The sequence below is a fragment of the Triticum dicoccoides genome, chromosome 2A (assembly GCF_002162155.2).
Source record: "Triticum dicoccoides isolate Atlit2015 ecotype Zavitan chromosome 2A, WEW_v2.0, whole genome shotgun sequence".
Classification (NCBI taxonomy): domain Eukaryota; kingdom Viridiplantae; phylum Streptophyta; class Magnoliopsida; order Poales; family Poaceae; genus Triticum; species Triticum dicoccoides.
Genome location: NC_041382.1, coordinates 216,801,586 through 216,826,905, shown reverse-complemented (window position 1 = coordinate 216,826,905; position 25,320 = coordinate 216,801,586). Strand labels below are relative to the sequence as shown.

General features: G+C 49.0%; 1 protein-coding gene across 1 annotated transcript in view; it reads left to right on the top strand.

Annotated features, from left to right (window-relative positions):
• Positions 1 to 8,088, top strand: part of LOC119354291 — a 32,243-nt gene extending 24,155 nt beyond the window's left edge. Inside the window, exons 7-13 of the mRNA XM_037621010.1 lie at positions 123 to 275; positions 359 to 475; positions 3,282 to 3,359; positions 3,873 to 4,022; positions 5,151 to 6,965; positions 7,385 to 7,435; positions 7,564 to 8,088. Coding sequence (XP_037476907.1) covers positions 123 to 275; positions 359 to 475; positions 3,282 to 3,359; positions 3,873 to 4,022; positions 5,151 to 6,965; positions 7,385 to 7,435; positions 7,564 to 7,647 — 2,448 coding nt within the window. The 3' untranslated portion in view covers positions 7,648 to 8,088. The remainder of the gene's footprint in view (positions 1 to 122; positions 276 to 358; positions 476 to 3,281; positions 3,360 to 3,872; positions 4,023 to 5,150; positions 6,966 to 7,384; positions 7,436 to 7,563) is intronic.
• The last annotated feature ends 17,232 nt before the right edge of the window (positions 8,089 to 25,320 follow it).

Below are 25,320 nucleotides of genomic sequence, written 5' to 3'. Positions count from 1 at the left end.
GGAGTGATAAATGTTTACTGCCTGTCCATCAACTTTGTTACTTGTTTGTACTTTAGAACATGCAGCTCTGTGCTACCAGCCTGGATTCTGTTGTATTTTTACTCTTTGTTTCATTCAAACAGGGAGTCCCGTCTTTCAGTATGTACTATTCAATGTTCAAAGAGCAAATTGGTGATGCACCAGGTGCTCGTGCTCTTTTTGTTGAAGGAAGCAGTAATTCCACTTCAGATTTCTGCATGAATATTAATAGACTGGCCAACATGGAGAAACGCATGGTATACACCAGTTTTCTGTGCATTGGTGCTGGTTAGCTTCTTCATGAGAATATTATTCATTTACACTGTTCAACTGTTCGTAGGGAAATACCAAAGCAGCTACTGAGATATATGAGAATGCAATTCAGGATGCCATGCAAAAGCAGAACACTGAAGTACTACCGGACCTGTACACTAATTTTGCGCAATTCAAATATGCGGTAGGTAATATGGGACCTTCCACTGACATCAAGTATGATATGTACATCTTGTAGTATACAATATACTTTCTGCTAAGGCATCTTACAGGCATCAGGTGCTATCTGAAAATAATTGCAGATTTTGGGTTGTTCCTTTATCTGTGATGCTTTTCAAATTGCAGTGTACTGAAATTAAATCAGGATAGACAGTATCATTGTGAGTAGTAATATCTGTCTTAGAATTGTAAATATGGGTTTGTCAGGGTAGGATGGTCCCACATTGGGATTGCAGTGTGAGTTATACTAGCATCTAATGTTTAGGTTCAAACATAAAAATTTATGTGGGTCAACCTATCAAACATAGAGTCTTGTCCCTTAATTAGAGTGCTGGTTGACGAAGCAAGTTTGTTAGGAAAGAGTCCAGTGAGTTTAGAAATCGTATTAGAGTTTGAATAGACTTACGGCTTGTCGGTCAAGTCTTGTCTACTATATAAAGCGGCCGACCCCTCTCAGTAAAGCAGAGAGGAATATTATCTACTTTTATTTACTTTTCAGTAATTAGGGATTATGGTTATGTCAGTAGTAGATCTTTCCAATTTGGTATCAGAACCATCTACGATGGCGGGCAAAGAAATTGAGATCAAGGCTGTGAAGCAGATGAAGATTATCACGAGGCAATTGGAGGCCTTCACACACCAACGAGTGGAGGACCAGCCGCTCCTTGCCGAGCTGGTGCAGCGCTTGATGGTGCTCGAGCAACGGCTGCCAGCCCTCCGCCGTCACCAGATTCCGTGGCTGCAGCAGCCGCCCATGACACCACCTCCGGGTCCCAGGCCCTCCTCCCCAGCGACGACGCACCCCTGGTGCTTCCCCTCGCCAACAGTGCCTCCGGTGCCCCCTTCTCCAGCGGGGGAATTGCTGCCGGCGGACCTCTGCCCGTTGGGCAGATTGCCCCCCCCCCTTCTTTCCTGCCCTCCACCGCCTACCTGTTGTCGTAACACAACCCTGTGCGGACTCCTGCCAACCACCACGGTGCTCCATCCCCCTTTTACCACCTCCAGCCATCTCCTTGCTCGCCGCAGCTGCCCCTAAACATCAATCTGGGCCACTTTGCACCCCCACCTTACAGCTCAAATTCCACCCCAATTTGCTGCCCCACCTACCAGTAGCAGCCCTACCATAAGCAGCTTTACCAGCAGCAGCCGCAGATTGCCGCCGCCTCTACCTGCAACCGATTTCATACGCTGTTATGGCCGGGAACCCTCCACAACCAATCTATGGATCCACCCCGCCCATCGCCTCCCTTCCGCCCTTGCCTGACCACCATCTCGGCTTAGGTTCGGGTTCCGGCGTTCCGCACTTCCAGAAGCTCGACTTCCCAACGTATGATGGCTCGGTCGATCCTCTTGGTTGGCTCAATAGGCGCGAGCACAGACGAGGCCGACAGCATCTGGACTGCAGCCTACCACTTCACCAATGATGCTCACTTCCGGTACTTACAGCTTGAGTGTGATTTTGACATCACCGACATGGTAGCAGTTGAAGGAGGCTTGCCACGTTCAGTTTGGGACCTCACTTCGCGCAAATCCCTTGTGCGAGTTGGTGTGTCTGCCATTCACTTCCTCGGTTGCCGACTACGCAGCAAGTTTCTAGCACTCATGTGCCACAACAATAAGCCATTAATACCGTCCCAATAACGGTTCTTGTGCACGGCAGGGCTGTCCAATGGTCTTCGCATTGACGTTGAACTTAAACGACCATCTGACCTCAAAACCACCATCTCCTTCACCAAGGCCCCTCCGATCCTCCTGCAGTTAACTCAACTCCAATATCTTCCCTGCCAGCACCACTTGCACCTGTTCTGCCGCCGACCACTCGAGAGCCAACTCCGCCATGGCAGGTTCGGCACCCCACCCAAGCTGAGTTGGCAGAATAATGTCGTCAAGGGCTTTGCTTCAACTGTGAAGAGATTTATGTTTGGGATCACCGGTGCGCATGACGAAGATAGCTCCACAACTGGTAGCACCCAAGGTTCTCTGGGGTGATACAATGTGAACCCTAGGGGTGGCCCGATCTTCATGAAATGGAGATGGATTTGAGGAAGAACGTGAAGAACACAAAAAATAAAGGAACACAAGGAAAAGAGGATAACTGAAGGCATAACACACTTGTAATCATAGATCCACACCACACTGTCAACGTGGTTTCTACAAATCCAAGGAAAAGCAAGAACAAGGTGGGAAGTTCTTCCCCAAGTCCTAAGATGAGGAGGGCTTGAATTCCACATGGGAAGGAGGTCTTGCACCCTTGCAGTCTTTACCTCTCAAGGTGGCCTTGTTCTCCATGAGGAGCCATCTCCACAATGGAGGAATCCCACTAGGGGAGGTAAATGAGCTAAGCTCTATCAATGAGTTCTATTCTTAACTAACCCTAGAGAGGAGGTGCGGGTGGAGTATTTATAGTCCAACAACGAAGGGGTAAGGGGAAACATATACATGGGCCTTTGGCCCGTTTACTGAGCATAGGCAGGCATGTCTGGGCAGTCCGGGGTGACTGGCCTGAACAGTCCGGGTGTAGCGGACGGAAGTGTAAGCGGGGTGCTATTGATGTCCACCTGTCCTGCCAGTGCTGTGCTTTGAGTTATATTTGGGCCTAGAGGGTCACGGAAGATGCAGCAAATAATTTAGTCATGTGTTATGCTCTCCTGACTAGAAGAGTGTATATTCGCCAGTTGATGTTTCTGCTTTTAGTTTGGACTGACATATGTTATGCTTAGACATAGCACATTTCTGCTTGTATTTTTGGCTGATTATGTCATGTTCTACAGGCAAGTCATAGCATTGGTGAAGCTAAAGAAGTCTTTGTCAAGGGAATAAAACAGGCACCCTGCAAACCATTGATTAAGGTGCATGTCTTTTTTTTCCTTTAGAAAACGGTGGGCTTTATTAACTTGGTGGCACAGACAAACCGCTGAGCATACTAGTTTATACGTTTGGAACCGAGTCAAGCCAAACATCAGTTGCATCTGGGTCCATATAAGCACCATTAGCACCTAAGGTATCAGCTAATAAATTACACCCACAATTACAACAGACAACCTTGAAAACTATAATACTAGTAAGAAGGATAAACTTTGAATCCCTTAATATGACACCATGTCTTGACCAATCATGTTCGTTGCTTACCAACGCCAGCTTGAGGACAGTGGCATCAGTTTCGAGCACCACCCATCCCATTCCTGCATCAGAAGCAAATTGCAACGCATAAATACAAGCATGCATAGCATCGGCTAGATTAGATAAGCCTCCATACCCATTCCATGGACAGTGCCATTTATTCTTAATGAGCATAGTTTCATTTTTTATTCTTTCCTGTCTGGAAAGAGACCTGTGTAATACCTTCTGTGATCTTCCACTAGGGATTCATACAGTTCATGAGTACATACGGAGGATCTACAGAAATACCTCTGCTTGATTCTGTTATTGCTAATGCCGTGATTCCTGGATCTGGCGTATCAACAGCTTTAAGCCTTGAAGACCGTGAAGATATCTCGTTGTTGTTTCTAAAGGTTAGAGAGTTAATGGCAGTTTGCATTGTGTATCTTTTTGTGCATTTCTTTAGTACGTCTGCGTGTGTATCCTTTGCAGTTCGCGTGCTTGCAGTTTAATGCACACTGGCGTGCACACTCCATTTACATTCACTTTTCTAAGTGGATCGAATAATCATTTCTAAATGAGATTCTATCTCTTTCTTCTTGTTCTGCGCTTAATATTATGGGATTCAGTAATCTGAAGTATAAGTGAATTCAGTAAACATTGTGTTGGAGTCGTCTCACTACATCTTAAGTCACAGGTGGGCATCACTCAATGTGAATGTAGAAAACAGTATACATTGTAGTGCACTGGAACATAATATCCATTTGGCAGTACTATCCCTGAATTTCGATGGTATCTGCTTTTAACACCTGGACTGTGTTACCCCGTACAGCCATGCTGTCTGGCCAACCTGGCTATCTTCAGCATGGTTGTTATTCCGTTGTGAATTAACAACAAATAGTCAAACGGGGTTTGATATAAATTTTTCTGACACATTCTTTGCTTAAGATCATGAAAGAAATGCACTTTATTATTGGTAATGCATATATGCAGCCAATTTTTAGAAAGAAACATAACAAATGCTCTGAAACATTTCAAACTTTACTTGTTGATTACCTGCAGCTAGTTCATCACTATGATGATTTGTCTGACCTCTTATTTACTTATCATCAACTGATCATCTATCCATGCATGCCGTATGCTCCAAGCCTTCATTGTGAAGGTGAATTATTCATCCAGAATTGAACATTGAAGTGGCTGAGAAGGGACGAGAAAATGCTCATGCCGATAGCAGGCCTGGGAGGCGGAAGACTTACATTGAAACTCCATTGTCACTTGATGGAGGATGAATGGCAGGGGAGCTGTGTCAGATTCTCTTATGTCATGCACGTGTGACATTTAGTTAAATCTTTGCTGTCATGCTGTAATGGTTTGAACTAACTGAAGCAGTGGCCTCATATTTGTTCTATTTTGTTAGCATGCTGAGGAAAAGTACTGGCATACAGTTCTTATTTCCCACACACAGAGGAAACTTAGATTCTTTCTTGTCCGTTATCTCCTGCATCGTTATATTGCTGGCTCAACTGGTTTCCTGCTTGCAGTTTGTTGACCTTTATGGGAGTGTCCAAGAACTCAGAAAGGCATGGGCTCGACACAGCAAACTTTTTCCTCACAACACAAGGAACCTGTCACAGCGGCACTGTACTACTGACTGTAACAAGAGGAGAATAACTGAATTTCTGAGGGTTGCTCATGACTGTTCTCCAGAAGGCAGAATCACATTAAAACAGTCATCTAAAAGTGAAACTTGTTCTTGGCAAGTTGATAAAGAAGTCAGTTCGCAAGTGGATATGGATGCTGTCAATTCAGGAGGACAGGGATATGATGATGAGCAGAACACCGGGACAGTTGATGCGCAACAGGAGGTTGGCGATACAGCTCACGGCCAACACAGCTTGGACAAGTATGGAATTCAAAGCCAAATGTTTTCACATGCTAACCAAGATATCAGTCATGATTTAACTGTATGCGAGCAAATTGACCAGACAACAATATGTCAGGCTTCGGTAAGTGAGAAAGCCGCTCAAGCTGAATCATGCAATCATGATTCTCCTTCAAATTCAATTGCTGATCCCAAGCAGATTGATGTTCAGGACAAGATTAAGGCCATTGAGCTAAATGCAGTTGATCATCATCCAGGAGCAGTATGCTCAAGATCTGAACCATCATCTGGGACAAGCTTACTCAAAGGAAGTCCGTCCGGTCCAACTCCAATATTTTTAGAATTAGAGAATAAGCAACTTGAGAAAATCCAGGTAAAGCTGGAAACAGAGCATGATGTGTCTGTCAGTAATGCAAAGCCAGAGAGCTCTAGTGATAATCCAGAAGCAACTCAATGTGGTACGGAAGTCTCTGCACTCAGTCAAGACCATATTCAGTCTTCACAGACACAAGATCTGTCAGTCGGCGCAAAACCTTCCAGCTCAGAAATGGCAACAACACAAATTACCACGTGCTCTCAGTTTTCTCCTGACAATGCAGTGACTGCTCAAGCTCCCCTTCAGCACCACATGGATAATTCTCAAACGTACCAATCCATTAACCCTTTTCTAGCTGGACAAAACATGCAGCAGATGCAGCAGCAAGGACCTGCTTATGCAATTTCTCAGAATGTTCATACATCCCCACATTCTCAAGTTCACCTCGTCGCACAACCGAACCAGGGAAACCAACAGTACATGGAAATGATGCAAGGGTATGCATCCCAGATGTGGCAATATTACCAGCAACAGCTGTATCACCTGCAGACTCAGCATAATCAGCAGATACAGAGTTTGCAACAGCAGCAGCTTCCAACCGAGCATCTCCAGCAAAGCTTTACGCAACAGGTACAACAACTAAACCAACAAATGGTACTTTGGCAGCAACAGGTCCAGCAGCAGCAACAACAACAACAACATGCACAACAAGTTCAGCAACAGTCTGACAAAACACAGGGTGAGTATCACTCAGGGGATACTAAAGGTGAACAAAATAAACATCAGCAACAAGAATCTGGAATTGATCAAAGCCAGCAGTTCCAGCAGCAGCAGCAACTGCTTTATTTCCAGCAGCAGCAGCAGATGTACTTTATACAGCAGCAACAGCAAATGTACCAACAACAACAACAGCAACAGCAGCAGTTAATGCAGCAGCAACAGTATCTTTCGCAGATGCCGCAGCAGAAACAAGACATGGAACAACAGCAGGAGCTCTTTCAGCAGCAACAGCAGCAGCTTTATGATCAACAACAGAAGCAGATGGTAGTTCTGCAGCAGCAGCAGCAAGAGTTTGCTCAACAACAGATGCAGCAGTACCTGCAACAGCAAGCAAACCAACAAGTGTTCAAGGATCAGAATGGCGAGCTAAATCACCAGGTAGCTATCCTGCTGTACTTGATTCTGATAAAAGAAGGGTAGGAGTCGGTGTGTTAACTTGAGTTGCTCTGCATTATGTTCCCTACACTATTTGAAGTCAGTGTGACTAATTCAGAACTTCAGGCTACTGTCCATTATGTTACAGAAGATATTTTAGTACTAGTGAATACCAAGTTCAGCTCTGTGTCCACTCTTGCTGTACGTTAAGCTCACATCAACACGTCATAAAATCCAGCTCGCCTTATTTCCCGACATATATTTTTGGTAATTCATGATATGTGACATCACACAGTAGAATCAATATTGAATATTTGCCATTGTCTTCTAGAGGAAACTGTGGCACAACGAACTTGGTATTTAAACATGTTAAGTTTCATTTGCCAACTGTGTCGTCTCTGAGCATTTCTGTATCTCTTCAGGATGCAACGAAGAGGCAGCTGGAGCATGGTCAACAATCTGAAGCATCACAGGTGACATTCAATATCAACGCACTTGGATGTTTTAAATCAGTTTTGAAGCATGTTTTGTCCTTAAAGCAACACAGGTCTTTGCTTGGGTCTTAAATTTGCCTCGGTCCTAATTTACTTGTCTCCCGCAGAGTGATGTTTCCAAATTGCGGAGTGATGAGCAATCTGAGTTGTCCTACCCAACGACTCCACAGTCCCAACGTTCTAGTCATTGAAGTAATCCATGTAGGTTCCAAGCCAAGGATCTATGAAATTCCAAGTGATTGATCTAACCATTCGACACTTCGATCCATCAAAGCATTTTGGAAAAGGGACGTTTCATCTGTTCCATGCCCTAACAGTATGCCGTGTCTGAGTGGTGATGCTGAGCTTCCCCTTTCCCCTGGTGCAGAAGCTTGAATGCGCGTGATTGCGGTTGCTCAATCTAACACATTGAATGTTGGTGTCATCCTATAGCATTTTGTGCCTTCTTCGAGAGCAAAGGCCAAAATATGAAAAACTAGCTTAAGTCATGAGGAATGTCGGCTGTGACTGACAGCTCGCCGTGGTTCATAGAGAGCGTTTCTGCTGAAATTTAATTATTATATAGCTGTAAACTTTTTGTAGCTGTAAACTTTGAGAGCAAAGGCCAAAATATGACCGATTGTGTTTAATTATTATATAGCTGTAAACTTTTTGTAGAATATAAGTAGTATTTTCCATGCATGTTGCGAGAAATAAAAGTAGGAGGATTCACTATAAAGTCAGAAGTGTGGATGTTGATAGAACTAGCACAAATGCCAGTGCATTGAACGGGAAAGAAAGTTAACGTATCCATTAAATCGTTCATCAGCGTGTTATGACAACATCTGCATAGTGACACCCGACGACAACAGTTGCTCGCGTGGGTAGGAGTATATATTAGTCCAACATTGTCTGTTTCTTACCGGTCCATGAATAAAAAACTTACAGCAGCAAATCTTTTTTTCTTGAGACCCTCAATCCGACACATGAATTTTTTTCGGGAAAAACTTCCGATCAATTTATCATCTTTCAAGACAGTACAAAGAACGCCAGAAGTAAAAATTATATCCAGATCTATAGATCACCTAGCGACGACTACAAACACTGGAGCGACCCGAAGTCATGTCGTCGTCATCGCCAGAGTCAGGCAAACCTTGTGTAATAGACAGTCGGGCAAACCTTGTTGTACTAGACAGCCGAGCAAGCTGTCATCGTCACTCCCTCATCGGAATATGACATGTGAGTTGAGATTGAATTATTGTGGTCCTCCAGCCTGACATTTCTCCTATCTCCACTTTTCCAAACCTGGATCTAGGCCAGGATTCACAGCAAAGACCATCATAGATCCACAAGACTCGACTGGCTCTCCAAGACCAGTGTTTGGTGTGAGGCTGAAGAAAATCAATCTTCAACCAGTTCCGGTCATGTCAAAGATTGGCAGAAGCCTCAGACGACCCCAATTCGGTAATGCCAAATTCTTCATTGGCGAGTCACTATATAACTCAGCCAAGATTAGGCGTCTGCGCTTCTTGACCAAGATGAAAATGAACCACTATGCTTCATTGCCGTTTGAGAAGAGCAAGATCTTCCCGCATCGTCACATTCCTCATGTGGCATGGAATCCATTCCATGCTTCCGGCCAGTTTTGGCTGTTCTTCACGATGCTGGGCTGCTTAGCTTCTGTTTAGATATTTGCGATTGGAATGAAGAACTCATTCTTCAGTTCTATACAACAGTGCACTTCTCAGGAAATGCTGATGACATTGCGACATGGGCTTTGGACTCGATGAGTGAAGACACTCACTACAAGGCACCAGTTGATGAACTACTTCATGCTCTTCTAGTAGATCCACCCCTTGAAGACGCAAAGAAGACCTATGAAAACCTGAACTTCCACATCATTTTATGCAAGTACTGATGAAGCCATTGTGGCGGTGTCCTGTATTAGGGGGTACTAACTTGGTCGGCCCATACTCCTCAGATTGGGCTGATGGGCCCTCATTCTTATCAAGATGGACTTCGGAAGCTGCATGATGGGCGTGCTTGCTACTTGTGAGCTGCGTTGAGATTTCCTCGAAGAGGAGAGGATGATGCAGTATAGTAGAGATAAGTATATTCCTCAGTTAAGAACCAAGGTTATCAATCGAGTAGGAGAACCATGCAACACCTCGTTAGCAGTACCTACACATAAAATAACAAATTCTTGCACCCAACGCGAACAAGGGGTTGTCAATCCCTCGGTGCTTACTTGCAAGATTAAATTATATGGTGATAGATAGATAATTAAAGCACAAAATAAAATAAATAAAGAAAAATTGCAGCAAGGTATTTTGATTTTAATATATGATAAAAAGTGACCCAGGGCCATAGTTTTCACTAGAGGCTTCTCTCTTGAAAATAGCATAGGATGGGTAAACAAATTACTGTTGGACAATTGATAAAAAACAAATAATCATGACGATATCCAAGGCAATGATCACGTATATAGGCATCACATTTGAGACAAGTAGACTGAACCGATTCTGCATCTACTACTATTACTACACACATCGACCGCTATCCAACATGCATCTAGAGTATTAAGTTCATAAAGAACGGAGTAACGCCTTAAGCAAGATGACATGATGTAGATAAAGTAAACTCACGCATGAATAAAACTCATCTTTTTATCCTTAATGGCAATGATACAAATATGTGTCATATCCCCTTCTGTCACTGGGATAGAGTATCGCAAGATCGAACCCATCACAAAGCACCTCTCCCATTGCAAGAAAAATCAATCTAGTTGGCCAAACCAAATCAATAGATCGGAGAGAAATACAAAGCTATAACAATCATGCATAAAAGAGTTCAGAGAAAACTCAAATAATATTCATGGATAATCTGATCATAAACTCACAATTCATCAAATCCCAACAAACACACCGCAAAAAGTCATTACATCGAATAGATCTCCAAGAACATCAAGGAGAATATTGTATTGAAAATCAAAGAGAGAGAAGAAGCTATCTACCTACTAGCTATGGACCGGTAGGTCTGTGGTAAATTACTCACACATCATCGGAAGGGCAGCAAGGTTGATGTAGAGCCCCTCCGTGATCGATTCCCCCTGGTAGAGTATTGGAGAAGGCCTCTAGATGGGATCTCGAGAGAACAGAAACTTGCGGGTGGCGAAAAAAGTATTTCAGGTGGATCTCTGATGTCAGGGGAATATTTCAGAATTTATAGAGGCGGAATTAGGTCAAGAGGTGCTACGAGGGGCCCACAAGCCTGGGGCGCGCCTCCCGAGCTTGTCGCTCCCTCGTGGCTCTTCAGGTCTTCTTCCGAACCTTCTAGGGTCTCTTATGGTTCAGAAAAAAATAATCCAAAGTTTTTTCTCTGTTCGGACTCTGTTTGATATTGATTTCCTAAAAAGCAAAAAACAGGCAAAAAACAGCAACTGGCACTAGGTTAATAGGTTATCCCAAAAATGATATATAATTGCATATAAAACATCAAAGATTGATACTATAATAGCATGGAACAATCAAAAAATACAAATACGTTGGAGACGTATCAGTGATCAGGATTGCATCTGCCGAAGGCTTGACGTATACTCCAAGACTTCTCCTGCCGCCTCCACGTCAAGATACCGACCTTGTTGTTAGAGTACTACATATATAGCCATGTAACATTTTGTATTTACCCCATTGTATAAGGGGTTTTCTGCATATTTCCTGCACTTGTACGTGTATATATGCTGGCCTATGGCCCCATGGGAATACAAGTTGCATATTTCCTAACATGGTATTAGAGCTAGGTCATTTTTTTTGCACGTCGCAACTTGTGCTGTTGATCCCATCCATGGCCGCCGCTGCTTCTATCCCTTGCCGCCGGCTCTCCACCTCTAATCCTCTCTCCTGCAGGTCCACACTGGCCTGCTCTTTCCTTCGCCCCGCCTGCCAGACCACCGTGTGATGTCTCCTCCGATCCAGTCAACATCGCCCCGTTGCTGCAGGACCATCCGCCCGCTCGCCAGTCCGTCCGCCCGCTCGCCAGCCCAGATCGAGCCGAGCGCGGACCTCTCGCCTGGATCGCTGGATCGCGAGCACTGTAACGCCCAAGATGCGGATATATCTCCCACGTGTCGAGGCACGACTTAGAGGCATAACCGCATGTTGGTTTTGTCGCAAGAAGGGTCATCTTCACACAATCCCATGTAATGAACAAGAAATGGATAAATAGATAGTTGGCTTACAATCGCCACGTCACACAAAGGAACAAACAATTCATCCATCATTCAAAGTACACACATAGTCTGACTACGGACAAATCCAAATGAAAAGAAGACAACCCCAAATGTTAGATCCTCGATCGTCCTAACTAGGCTCCATTACTGATCATCAGGAAACGACACATAGTAACGACCAAGGTCCTTGTCGAACTCCCACTTGATCTCGGTAGCATCACCTGCGCTGGTATCATCGGCACCTGCAACTATTTTGGTAGTATCTGTGAGTCACGCGGACTCAGCAATCTCAAAACTCGTGAGATCAAGACTATTTAAGCTTATGGGTAGGATGAGGTAATGAGGTGGAGTTGCAGCAAGCACTAAGCAAATATGGTGGCTAACATACGAGTACAAGAGTAAGAAGAGAAACTACGCAAGGAACATGAAGCTAGAAGTGATCAAGAAGTGATCCTGAACTACTTACGTTCATACATAACCCAACCGTGTTCACTTCCCGAACCCCGTCGAACAGAGACCATCACGGTTACACACGTGGTTGATGCATTTTAATTAAGTCAAGTGTCAAGTTCTCTACAACCGGATATTAACAAATTCCCATCTACCACATAACCACGGGCACGGCTCTCGAAAGTTTATACTCTGTAGGGGTGTCCCAACTTAGCCCATCACAAGCTCTCACGATCAACGAAGGATATTCCTTCTCCCAGAAAGACCCGATCAGTCTCGGAATCCCGGTTACAAGACATTTCGACAATGGTAAAACAAGACCAGCAAGACCGCCCGATGTGCCGACAAATTCTGATAGGAGTCGCACGTATCTCGTTCTCAGGGCACACCGGATGGGCAAGACGTCGGGTTAGCTGAGACCCTGGTTGCCCAGAGGGCACCGTACATCGCCCAAGTTGGACCAGCACTCAGAGAAACACTGGCCTAGGGGGGTTGAATAAAGATGATCCTCGGGTTAATTACTCCCTAGGCAAAGTTTTAGTTGTTATTAGGCAAATGTTAAAACCAAGGTTGGGCCTTGCTGGAGGAGTTTTATTCAAAGCGAACTGTCAAGGGGGTCCCATAACCCCAACCGCGTAAGGAATGCAAAATCAAGGAACATAACACCGGTATGATGGAAACTAGGGCGGAAAGAGTGGAACAAAAGACCGAGCAAAAGGTCAAGCCTTCCACCCTTTGCCAAGTATATAGATGCATTAATTAAATAAGAGATATTGTGATATCCCAACATATCCATGTTCCAACATGGAACAACCTGCAACTAGCAACGCTATAAGAGGGGCTGAGCAAAAGCGGTAACATAGCCAAACAACGGTTTGCTAGGAAGGTGGGTTAGAGGCTTGACATGGCAATATGGGAGGCATGATAACCAAGTGGTAGGTAGCATGAAATAGCAATAGAATGAAACAACTAGCAAGCAAAGATAGAAGTGATATCGAGGGTAATGATCATCTTGCCTGTAGAGTTCTCAGAGTTGTCGAAAGCTTGCTCCTCGTAAATGTACTCAATAGGTTCCTCGTTTACGTACTCGTCTCCCGGCTCTACCCAAAGTAAGAACAGAAGAAACAGAACAACAATCAATCACATTGCAATGCACAAGCAACATGATGCAAGACATGGCATGGAATGCAAGGTATGATGTGCAATGCATATGGGTACTCCGGAAGGGAAAGGATCATCAAGGAATCAACTTGGCAAACCAAGCATGCCACTGGAAAGATGGGGCGATTTCGGTCGAAATCGATATAAAGATCACCGGAAACGGATGCACGGTTTGCAAATGACGAGCAAAACAAGAATGATGCAAAACTGCGCTTAACAGCATCATAGCACTTAAGATGCAACAAGAAACTATGATACACCACTCCAACATAGCAACAAAGCTAATCGCAGTGAAGCATAAGTGAAGCTCTACAAATCATGAACACTGAGCTCCTGCTAGAACTCACTAGAACAAGTCTAAAATAACATGGCAAAAATGCAAATGATAACAACATCACAGACTTGGTGAAAATACTAAACATGTCACAAACAACATCAGGTAGCAATGTTTAGAGCTAGCAAATAACATGCTACAGGAACATATCATGGCGAACAAAGGTATGTCATGCTATTACTAAAGGCAAAGAACAAAACTCCTTTACTGAACTTTAGCCAAAGAGGCACAGAAAATGAGGTAGCACCCATGCAAGCATGACAAGTGATATGATCAGTTTCAGACTTGGAAGAAAAAACAGAGCATGGCAGAAACAGATTCATGATAGCAACTTTGCAAGATCATGCCACTCACCACAAGGCATTTCATGGTATAACAAGATAACCAACAATAAGTAGACACATTTATGAAGCTAAACATGGCAAGAGAAAGTTCATAGGGTGCATGGATCACTAGCAAAAGACATGAAAAAAATGAACTTCATGTTAACAATCTGCCAGCAACAATATTTAGCAAAAGTAGAGCATGGTAATGATAAGCTAGAGTACTCCATAATTGCAACCAGAGGCATGAATGGATAGAGCACCATAATGTAACAGGAAAAGACTTAGCAAAATCTACTAAGTGTCTGAAATCAGCAACATCACATAGCCTACTTTGCATGCTTATGCTAGTCACCACAGAGCTCATAAAAATACAAGGCTTGCACCCCTGTAAAGATGGCATGGATACGCTCCTAAAACATGTAGACATCATGCTCATAGGATGCACACACAAAATGCAATGAAAATGACAAATCAGCAAATTATGATAAATTCCAGCAGACAACATCATATAGCACTTCTGCAACGAGGATTAGGGCATCAATATGGATAGTAACATGCATGCAAATGACACTAACATGAAGACCATCACGAGGTGAACATTTTGATATATCATATGCGCAAATCGGAGCTATGAGCATGGAGATATGACATGTCAAAGGGGTGCACATAATGTTGGATGTCAGGGACTTAGACGAAAATATCACCTCGCGGATCTAGGGTTTGTCCGCGACACGCGAACTGAGGTCGCCGGAAAATTCGCCAGAGATGGTGGGGAAGGCAGCCGGAGTCGATGGAGAGGAGGAGGACGCCGGCGAGGTCGGGGGCACCGGATCTGAGTCTAGCCGGTGCCAGCGAGGTCGGCGACGGGCGGCGGACGGCGGGGTCGGCGCGGGACGGCGAGGTCAGCGGACGGCGGGGCGTGGCGAGGTGGAGTCGGGACGGCGCGACGAGGTGGTTGCGGCGGCGCAGGGGATCCGGCGTGGCGGCTTGCGCGGGCGGCGGCAGTGGAGGCGAACGGGCCGGGGGGTCCAACCCGGGCCGTGCGGGCCGGCGGCGGGTGGTGGTGGAGGAGGCCACGTGGCGCGACGGGAGTGGCCGCGGGTGGTGGCGCAGGCATGTCCGGCGGTGGGCGGACATGTCCGACGGCCGAGAGGTAGATGGGTTAGGGTTTTGCCCGTATTTTGAGGAGGGGAAGGCATATTTATAGGTAGGGGGAGCTAGGAGAGACCAAATGAGGTGCGGTTTTCACCGACACGATCGTGATCCAATGATGGAGATCATGGAGGGGGTTTAGATGGGCTAGTGGGCTGATTTGGAGGGATGCTGGGCTGCAAAGAGAGAGGCTTTTACGATTACCCGGTTAATCGTTGGGGCAACAAACGACCTCCAAATGGAACGGAATTTGCCAGGCAGCCTACCGGTGATGTACCAAAGCTACTCGACAAATCTCGACCCATTCCGAGAACGTTTTTCTCCCGCTCACAAAACGAGATCTGAGAGGTGCAACGGGTGCATGTGGGAGTGTCGGATTCTGAAGCGGACAACGGGGAAAATGACCGGATGCATGAGATGAACACGAATGCAAATGAGATGCACATGATGACATGAGATGAAATGCATGAAATGGACAAAAGTCAAAACAAAGACAAAAACCCAACCACGAAGGAAATAACATATCACATAGCCGGAAATGGCAAGAGTTGGAGTTACAATTATGGAATGTTACATCCGGGGCGTTACAACTCTCCACCACTACAAGAGGATCTCGTCCCGAGATCTAGGACTGAAAGAACTCCGGATATTCGGAACGGAGGTGATCCTCGTGTTCTTAGGTGGCTTCTCGGTCGGAATGATGTGATGACTTAACTTTCAGGAATTTGATCGACTTGTTGCGAGTTTTACGCTCGGTTTCTTCAAGAATAGCAGCGGGATGCTCATGATAAGACAAGTCTTCTTGAAGATCAATCTCTTCGAAGTTGATAGTGCGCTCTGGCGTCTTGAAGCACTTGCGAAGCTGTGACACATGAAACACATCGTGCACATTTGTTAAGTTGGACGGAAGCTCGAGTTGATAGGCGAGGTCGCCTCTTTTGCCAATGATCTTGAAATGACCCACGTATCTAGGGGCAAGCTTCCCTTTGATACTGAAGCGTCGAGTGCCTTTCATAGGAGAGACGCGGAGGTAGACATGGTCTCCGATCTTGAAAGACAAGTCACGGTGCTTGCTATCATAGTAACTCTTCTGGCGCGATTGCGCGGCTTTGAGATTTTCACGGATGACTTTACACATTTCTTCAGCTTCTGTGATCAAGTCATTGCCAAGAAGTTGGCATTCACTAGTCTTGGACCAATTGAGAGGAGTACGACACTTTCCGCTATAAAGAATTTTGAATGGGACCTTGCCCGGACTTGCTTGGAAACTGTTGTTTTAGGAGAACTCGGCATATGGAAGACAACCTTCCCACTTCATACCGAAAGAGATGACACAAGCCCTGATCATGTCTTCGAGGATTTGATTGAATCGCTCGACTTGGCCACTTGTTTGAGGATGGAAAGCTGTGCTGAAGCGAATGTTGGCGCCCATGACCTTCTGGAAGGAGTCCCAGAACTTAGAAGTGAAAATGCTTCCGCGGTCTGAAGAGATCAATTGTGGAATACCATGCAACGAGACAATTTTGGAGGTGTATATCTCTGCCAACTAAGCTGCTGTGATAGATTCTTTGATTGGAAGGAAATGAGGCACTTTTGTCAGCTTGTCAATGACAACAAAAATAGCATCATTCCCACACTTGGACTTGGGAGATCCAGTGAAGAAGTCCATTTCGATATGATCAAACTTCCATTCTGGAATAGCAAGAGGTTGGAGGAGACCAGTTGGTCGTTGGTGTTCTGCTTTCACCCTTCAACAGACATCACATTCATTCATGAATTGAGCGATCTCTCGCTTCATTCGAGTCCACCAATGCTTGAGGTCATGGAACATCTTCTAACTGCCTGGATGAATGGAAAGGAGATAACTATGCGCTTCTTTCAGTATGACCTTCCTTAGATCACCTTTAGGAACCACAATCCTGTCCTCGAAGAATAAGGTGTCCTTGTCATCAATGCGATATCACTTGTATTTGGATAAGCCCTTGGCAATACCATGTTTCACCTTCTTCACCATGGTATCAAGGAGTTGTGCCTCACGAATTTGGTCTTCCAAAGTTGGAGTGACTTGAAGGTTGGCAAGAAAGCCTTGAGGAACAACTTGGAGATTGAGCTAGCGGAAAGCTCCACAAAGATCCAGTTGGAATGGCTTGAGGATTAAATTGTTGCAATAAGCCTTTCTGCTCAAAGAATTTGCAATCACATTGGCCTTTCCTGGAGTATATGCAATAATTGGATTTTACTCTTGAATCATTTCGACCCAACGAGTTTGCCTGAGGTTGAGGTCGGGTTGAGTGAAGATATATTTGAGGCTCTTGTGATCGGTGAAAATGTCCACTTGCCTTCCCAACAAGAGATGTCTCCATGTTATTAATGCATGGACAACTGCCGCCAACTCAAGATCGTGAGTGGGGTAGTTCCTTTCATTGGGCTTCAATTGACGAGAGGTATAAGGCACAACTTTCTTCTCTTGCATTAACACGGCACCGAGACCTTGCAATGAGGCATCACAGAAAACTTAGAATGGCTTGGATTCACCAGGAGGAGTTAAAACATGAGCTGAGACTAGCTTCTCTTTGAGAGTGTTGAAAGCAACATCACACTCAAGTGTCCAGACATACTTGACATGCTTCTGGAGGAGGTTGGAAAGAGGCTTTGCAATCTTTGAGAAATTCTCAATGAATCTTCGGCAATAGCTCACAAGCCCAAGGAAACTGTGGAGCTACTTGACATTCTGAGGAGGCTCCCAATTCACAATTGCAGAAACCTTCTCCAGATTAATAGCAATGCCCTTGGTGGAGATGATGTGACCAAGGTAAAGAACTTTATCAAGCCAAAACTCACATTTGGAAAACTTCGCATAGAATTGATACTCTCTGAGCTTGTCGAGCACCAATCGCAAATGCTTGGCATGATCCTTCTTATTCTTGGAGAACACCAAGATATCATCGAGATACACCAGGACGAATTCATTTGTGTAGGGGTTGAAGAAGAAGTTCATCATACGAGAGAATGTTGGAGGAACATTGACAAGGCCGAAAGACATGACCGTATATTCATAAGAACCAAAGCTAGTTCTGAATGCTGTCTTGGGAATATCTTCTTCATGAATGCGAATCTGATGATAGCCCATACAGAGGTCAAGCTTGGAAAACACCTTTGCACCTTTGAGTTGCTCGAATAGCTCATTGATGTTGGGAAGTGGATACTTGTTATTGATTGTCTTCTTGTTCAATGGGCGGAAATCGATGCAAAGTCGGTCCGTGCCATCCTTCTTCTGGACAAAAAGAACACCACAACCCCACGGAGATGAACTCGGTCTGATCAGACCCATACGCTCTTGTTCATCGAGATGTTTCTTCAATTCCTTCAGCTCCTTTGGTCCAAGCTTGTATGGACGCTTGCAAACGGGTTCAGTGCCAGGCTCAAGATCGATAACGAACTCAACTGGCCGGTGAGGAGGCATACCCGGAAGCTCTTCTGGAAAGACATCTTGGTACTCACAAACAACTAGAATCTGAGAAATAGCGTCTAACTCGCCCTTCTCATTTAGAGAGAACAACCGAATGGTTTCGTCATGAGCGGCATAGATGATCACATCCTCAGAAGAGTGTGTCAATTTAATCTCCCCGGCAGCACAATCAAGTTGAGCCTTGTGCTTAGAAAGCCAATCCATCCCGAGAATTAGATCAATATTAGAGTCGGCAAAAACCATTGGAGAAGACAAAAATTTATAGTTGCCCATCTTGATGGTGTCGGCGTCCTGGGAACGGGGGTCCCCAGACTTGCATGCCTGCGGTCCACGGCGTGGCTCCACCAGCGGCCTCGTACGGCCCATCTTCAGCAGAGAACACTCAAGACCCTCGCAAGGGGCCAAGCCTCGCGAGGCGGACAACGCAAGACCTCCTCGGGGGTGGCCTCACCAGGCTGACTCACAAGGGGCGGAGAGATCAAGGCGGGGAGCACCTCGCGAGGTCCCTGTGACGCAAGCCATGACGACCAAGGCCAGGCGGACGCTAGCGCGCGCAGTGTCCTCGTTTCCTCTTTGTTGCTAAAGGGACATGCGCAGGCGAGGAGTCCCGAGGCATAATGCAAAGGTTTCCATATCGGTGCAACAAGACCAAGACCAGCAGGACGGATGTCACCGTGGAACCCAGAACAGCATCACCACCAGAGCCTTTGGCAAGGAAGACCACCTTTTGTCAGGATAACTTGTACTAGTTGTCTCCCTTCAAATTTGGGCATTGTGGGATCCCTTCACGCCTACATTTGGGAAGAGGACTAGAGCCTCTATACATAGGACTAGCTACCACCATAGGGGGAGGATCTGAGCTGAAACAAGACCCATTTCACCAAGGCCACCACACAAGCTCATCAAGCTCAAGAACACCTCTCCTCAGGAGGCTGTTCATCCCTTGTACTTGTTCATCCTCAGCCCAAGAGGCAATGCACCACACCACACTGGAGTAGGGTATTACACCACAACGGTGGCCCGAACCAATATAAACCCTGTGTCCTTTGTTCTACGAGTTCGACATGCTTAGCTCTGAGATCGTGGTGAGAGCGTGAGCTAGGGGGGAGAGATCTTCGTGCGCACCCCAGAGTTCGAACCTCAAGGGTTTTGCCGGAACCCGAAATCCGACATTTGATGCGCTAGGTAGGGGTGCGCTGAAGCTTTCCTTCCGTTGATCCACGTTCCATCGCTCCACCGCATCCATGTCAGACGCGCGTCGAGCCCGTGCCGAGCGCCGGGCCGCCCGTGTCGCTCAGACAGCCCTGTCGACGGGCCTCCCCATCATTCTCCATCTCCTGTTGCCAACACCGCTACCAGTCCGGTAACAAATGAGCAGCAAGCATCATCACTGCACCCCTCCGTTCAGCGGGACGGCCGCACCGCCACCCCATCGCTGAATCCGGCCGGCTCATCATCTCACGCTCATCGCGCGCCCACGGACGCGTAGGCCGCGCTGCTCATGGCACACGAGCTCCTGCGCTACCGCCCGGTCGACGACCTCTACGAGGACTGCTTTAGACTGCATTGCCGAGCTCGTCAGCGCCGCTGGGGGCTCTCCTGCACCATCTCTCTCACTGCCTCGCCCACCTCCACCCGCGGGCGATGTAGCTCACGGAGCGCCTCCACCGCCTCCGCATCAAGACGACACCCTTGCGCCAAGACGCACAGCTCGCGGAGCGCCACCGCCCCCTCCGCATCAAGATGGTGTCCTCGCCCCAAGACGCGCGGTCCCGCGGCGTGCTCCACCATGCTGTGTGCCCGCGCACGAAGAAGGAAGTTGCCAAGAGGTTCCCCGGCCGCAAGAAAATGCCCCAGTGCTCCCGGCACCACCATGAAAAGACCGCCTGCCGCCTGCGGCGGCAATGCGCGGACATCAAGGGCAGGCTCCGCCCCTTCAGAGGGCCCCGGTGGCCACCGCAGGCTGCCGTGCCTTCGCTCCCGAGCTGCGCACCGTCGTTTGGCCAAGCAAGTTCAAGCCGGATCTGCCTCCGTGCTATGACGGCACCCCTGCCCCTAGTGGAGTTCCTGCAGCTCTACGAGCTGAGCATCGAGGCGGCCGACATCGATGAAAAGGTCATGGCGAACTGGTTTCCCATGGATCTCAAGATCCCCAAGGTGATGGACGAGGCCATCATCTCAGCGTTTTCTGATGGCATATGCAACATCAAGATGAAGGAGGAGCTCGCCATCCACAAGGAGCTATGCACGACTCTGGAGCTGTTTAACATAGCGACCAAGTGCACAAGAGCTGAGGAGGGGTGTCTCTCCCTCCTCGAGCTCCCTGCTGCCGACCAAGAGGAGAAGAAAGCCAAGGTCAATGACGTGAAGCGCAAGGGAGTAGCCGTACTCGCGGGGGAGCTGGACACGAAGTGCGACCGGGACCACCCCGAGTCGCCCAAGAGCAGCCGTCCATTCTGCGCCTTCCACAATGTACATAGCCACAACACCAACGATTGTCAAGAGCTCAGGGCCGTCCGAGACGGACGCTTCGGTCGATGCCTCGAGCGCAACGTCTGGGGCTATGGCCAAGGAGGAGGACGAGGTGGAGGACGCTTGGACGACCGCGGCACCCGCCAGGAGTGGCGCGACCGACCTCGTGAGGACCGCTGGCAGGAGCAGCCTCGTGAGGGCGCCTTGTGCGACCAGCCTCGCGAGGACCATCCTCAGGGTAATCCTGGCCTCCCTCCGCTGCCGCCACCACCAAGAAGGAACGACGACCACCATCAGGATGAGGGGGCTGGGGGCTTCCAGGAGCCATGCGCCATCGCTTGCATCTTGGGCGGTGCTCAGGCCCCAGCTTCCCAGTGCATCTTCAAGCAGTTCTCTCGCGAGGTGAATGCATCCCTTCCCAGGCTTGAGGCCACGTGCCCGCTCAGGTGGTCCAAGTACGCCATCACCTTCAGCTCGGCGGACCAGCTCAAATGCACGACGACCGCCGGCGTCTCCCGATGCTCTATTCACCCATCATTAGCAATGTCCAAGTCACCAAGACCCTCATCGACGGTGGCGCAGGGCTCAGTGTCCTGTCCGTCGAGACGTTCGACAGCCTTCAAGTACTCTATGATCAGCTGCAGCCTACCAAGCCCTTCTCAGGAGTGACCGACGACTCCACCACCCTGATAGGGCAAGTTCGTCTCCCTATTACCTTCGGCCAGCACGACAACTACCACACCGAGCTCGTCGACTTCGACGTCGCCCACATCCATCTGCCGTACAATGCCATCCTTGGGTACCCAGCATTAGTCAAGTTCATGATAGTGACCCACCATGGATACAACATCCTCAAGATGCCAGGAAGCGGCGGAATCATCACAGTCCCCTGTGAAGAAACAAATGCGGTGTGCTCCCTCGAGCGCGCCTTCCAAGCCGCAGCAATCGAAGACCCTGACAGTGAGGGCACGCAGCACCCTCCTGAGGCCATCCCCAAGAAGAAGAAGTAGCTACTCCGTACATGGCCTCAGGGGGGCAGTGTCTCTAGCGCCGCCGCCTTAGGATCAATGCCCGCACCTGGGGCGCCTCCCTCCCTCGCATAGGAAGGCGCGCCCGGCGCCCTCCTGGGCGAGGCTCGGGGGCTCTCTTCTGGAGGGCCTCAGACCTGGCCAACATCACAAGGGAGGCGCTCGGGCACCACGTGAAGGCGTGCTTCGCGGCACGTTTCCCTCAGGAGGGCACCGGGCGAGGAGAGCCCGACGCTCAGGAGTCCATCGTCAAGACCACCCGGGAGCTTCAAGAAGCAAGGGCTATGCACGGTGACCGCCGCCCACCTAGTGCAGCTCCCCATCCAGGCAAGGGTGGCGAGCTGCGCGTCTGCATCAACATCCCAGGGCTCAATAGGGCCGCATCTCAGGAGCGCTTCTGGCCTTCGCGCACTGGCCGATGCGAGGGTCCACCTCACAGCTATGTTCGCATGCCGTTTGGCCTGCCCAGCATGGCAGCCGCCTTCTAGCGCAACCTACGGAGCATCCTGGCAACCCATGAGGCCTGGCATCACGCGGTCCTAGCGGAGATGGAGACGATCCTCAAGGAGCCACCTGAGCCCAGAGCCTCCCGAGGCTCAGGGTCTTGGCGGCTCGTGAGGAGAGACTTCTTCAGGGCACGCCTTTAGCTACCCCAACACTTCTTCGACAAAGAAACCAGATGACATTTTCCAAGTTCATTCAGCTGGGAGCGCCCCTTGTGCTGCATTATTCCTAGGTCACATGGGCCTATCCCTGCGGCGTGTATACTTCCGCATCTTACCCTACTGGGGGCGTCCCTCGGGCTGCATCATCCCCAGGCCGCTCAGGTCCGTCTCAGTGGCATGTATTGTTCTCGCATCTATCTAAGCTAGCTGTTCCCATGCATGATTTATCTATAGTCATCACCAGCTTAATTGTCACCCACCATGGGAGCCACGCGCCGATCGTTTTTCTTCAGGATCCTTCGCATGGGAAGGCTAGGCACAGCGCCTGTGCTCGGACCCATCCCTACAGCGTCGATAAAGCCAACGACTGAGCTTTGTCTGGCGGGCCGGCCCTGTTCACGTCACCTCCTGGGGTCGTTGGTGCTTGGCCTCCGCATGCGATGGCCTCAGGAGATTCGCTCAGCGCAGGTTGCCTAACCATCTCGCAGGACCACCACCATCATCAAGAGCCAAGACCAGGCGCAACCCGCCTTGAGGTAGGGCCTCGTGAGTCCTGCGTTGGCTCACGAGTGCCCAGACACACCTCGTCCAGCCCTGCCGTGCAAGCCACATGTCAGGGCGGGGCTGTACATGCCCCGGGGGCTCCACTCAGAGGGAGCCCTCACCCACGCATCAGTGGAAGCACCATGCTCCACGCTGGCAATCGACACTGCCGAGGAGCGGCTATGCCCGTGCAAGTGCGGAAGCGCTATGCTCCGCGCCGGTGATAAACAACCGAGGGCGGCCTCATGGCCGTATCAACCTCAGGGAGCCTCTGAGCTCAGTGTCCGGCCTCATCGCAACACCTCCCATCGGGAGAGTCGCGCGAGGGGGCTGTGCACGGGGGCTGCGCTCGGGTCACGCCCAAGTGTAAGCCACCCTGCCAGGTCCCTCGGACCTGGTCGTCGCGTGCCCTCCCAAGTGGAGCCAAGGTATGAAGGTCGTTTGGACATCAAGGGGGACTCCTGAGCATTGTGACTCAGGAGCCTAACTGGCCACGTAGCCCCTCACTCCTTGGTCCGTCCTGGTGATCTGGACGGTCCAATGGCGGCTGAGGTATGCGCGAGGTCAGGCCCTGCCGACGTAGAACACTAGGCCTACTCTTGCATATCCTTTCTGTAACCTGTTTGCGCATCAAGGGGCACTCCTGAGCATCGCGACTCAGGAGCCTAACAGGCCACGTAGCCCCTCACTCCTTGGTCCGCCCTGGTGATTCAGATGACCCAATGGCGGTTGAGGTATGCGCGGGGTCGGGCCCTGCCGACGCAGAACACCAAAGCAAACGGAAAGGAATTCACGGAATTTCAAACAAATATTACAAGACATATTGTTTCTCGAATACCAAACACAAGTTTAAACGCCTCCATGAGGCATGGTTCATGTTGCAGAAGCAAAGCAGGAAAAGGAGCCGCCAGCAAGTCATCTCATCATCCCTAGACACTGCTGTTGCTCGCAAGAGGCGTCCCTTCAACGGTGATGCTGCCCTCACCTGAGCCACCTGCTGGAGTTGTAGGTTCAGTAGTATCACCAGTTGGGGGTGCAGGGTCGAAGGCGCGGAACTTCTTCAGCAAAGCCTCCACCTGGCCCTTCACGGCTTTGGCAGCAGCTGCGTAGCGCTCGCCATCCACAGGCTCCAACAGCTCGTCAATGTTGGCGTCAGGATCACGAAGATGGAGATGGCTGAAGACGCGCGTCAGCGCAGCCGAGGAAAGCGTGCGGGCTTCCTCCTCCACCAAGGGGCCGATCCCGTGCATGATATCCTCGAGCACCGCGACCAGATGAGGAAGCAGCTGGGTGGGGCCCTCGTTGGCTGTCGCCAGCGGCTCCTCCAAGCCCTTCTCGTAGAGTGCCCGCAGCTCCACGCGGGACCTCTCCTCAAGGGACTTGAAGGCCATGCGGTCCTCAGCCAGGACCTTTGCCTTGATTTCCATCTCGGCCTTCTCCGCCTTCATCTTCTGCTCCAGCTTCTCCAACCGGCTACGCTCTGCAGCCTGCGCCTTCGCCAGCTGCTCCAGCTTGGCATCATGACCCCTGACGGTGTCCTCCCGGGCCTTCATCTTCTCCTCCTCCGCCTTGCGGTCTCGAGCTTCGATCGCATGCTTGTTGCGCACGGCTTCCAGCTCGGCCTCCAGCGACCGACAGCGATCCTGGGTGTTCCCAGCGTCCTTCAACGCCACCTCACAAGCAGCCGCGGCTTGGGCGGCGGCCTGCTTGTCCTTCTCGGAGGCCGCCACAGCTTGGCTCAATGCCGCCCGGACGGACGCATCGGAGTGAAGCCAGCTAGAAATCAGCTCCAGGCACCTGGCTGCCAGGTGAAGGTCGGTGCCTTGAAGATCCTCTCGCAGTAGAGTCAGTGTGGAGAGAGCGTGCTTCAGGACGTCAGGGGAGGCGGAACGATCCAAGGTCAGCAGTGCGGCAGAAGGAGGAGGAGACAATGTCGTCACCATGGCCTGAGAGGCTAGGAGCTCCTGAACTTGGGGGACCCCAGCAACCGAGCCAGACGTCGGCACCTCCGGAGCCAGCGGGGCTACGGGGGCTGCCTCCTCCAGAGGACGCTCCCC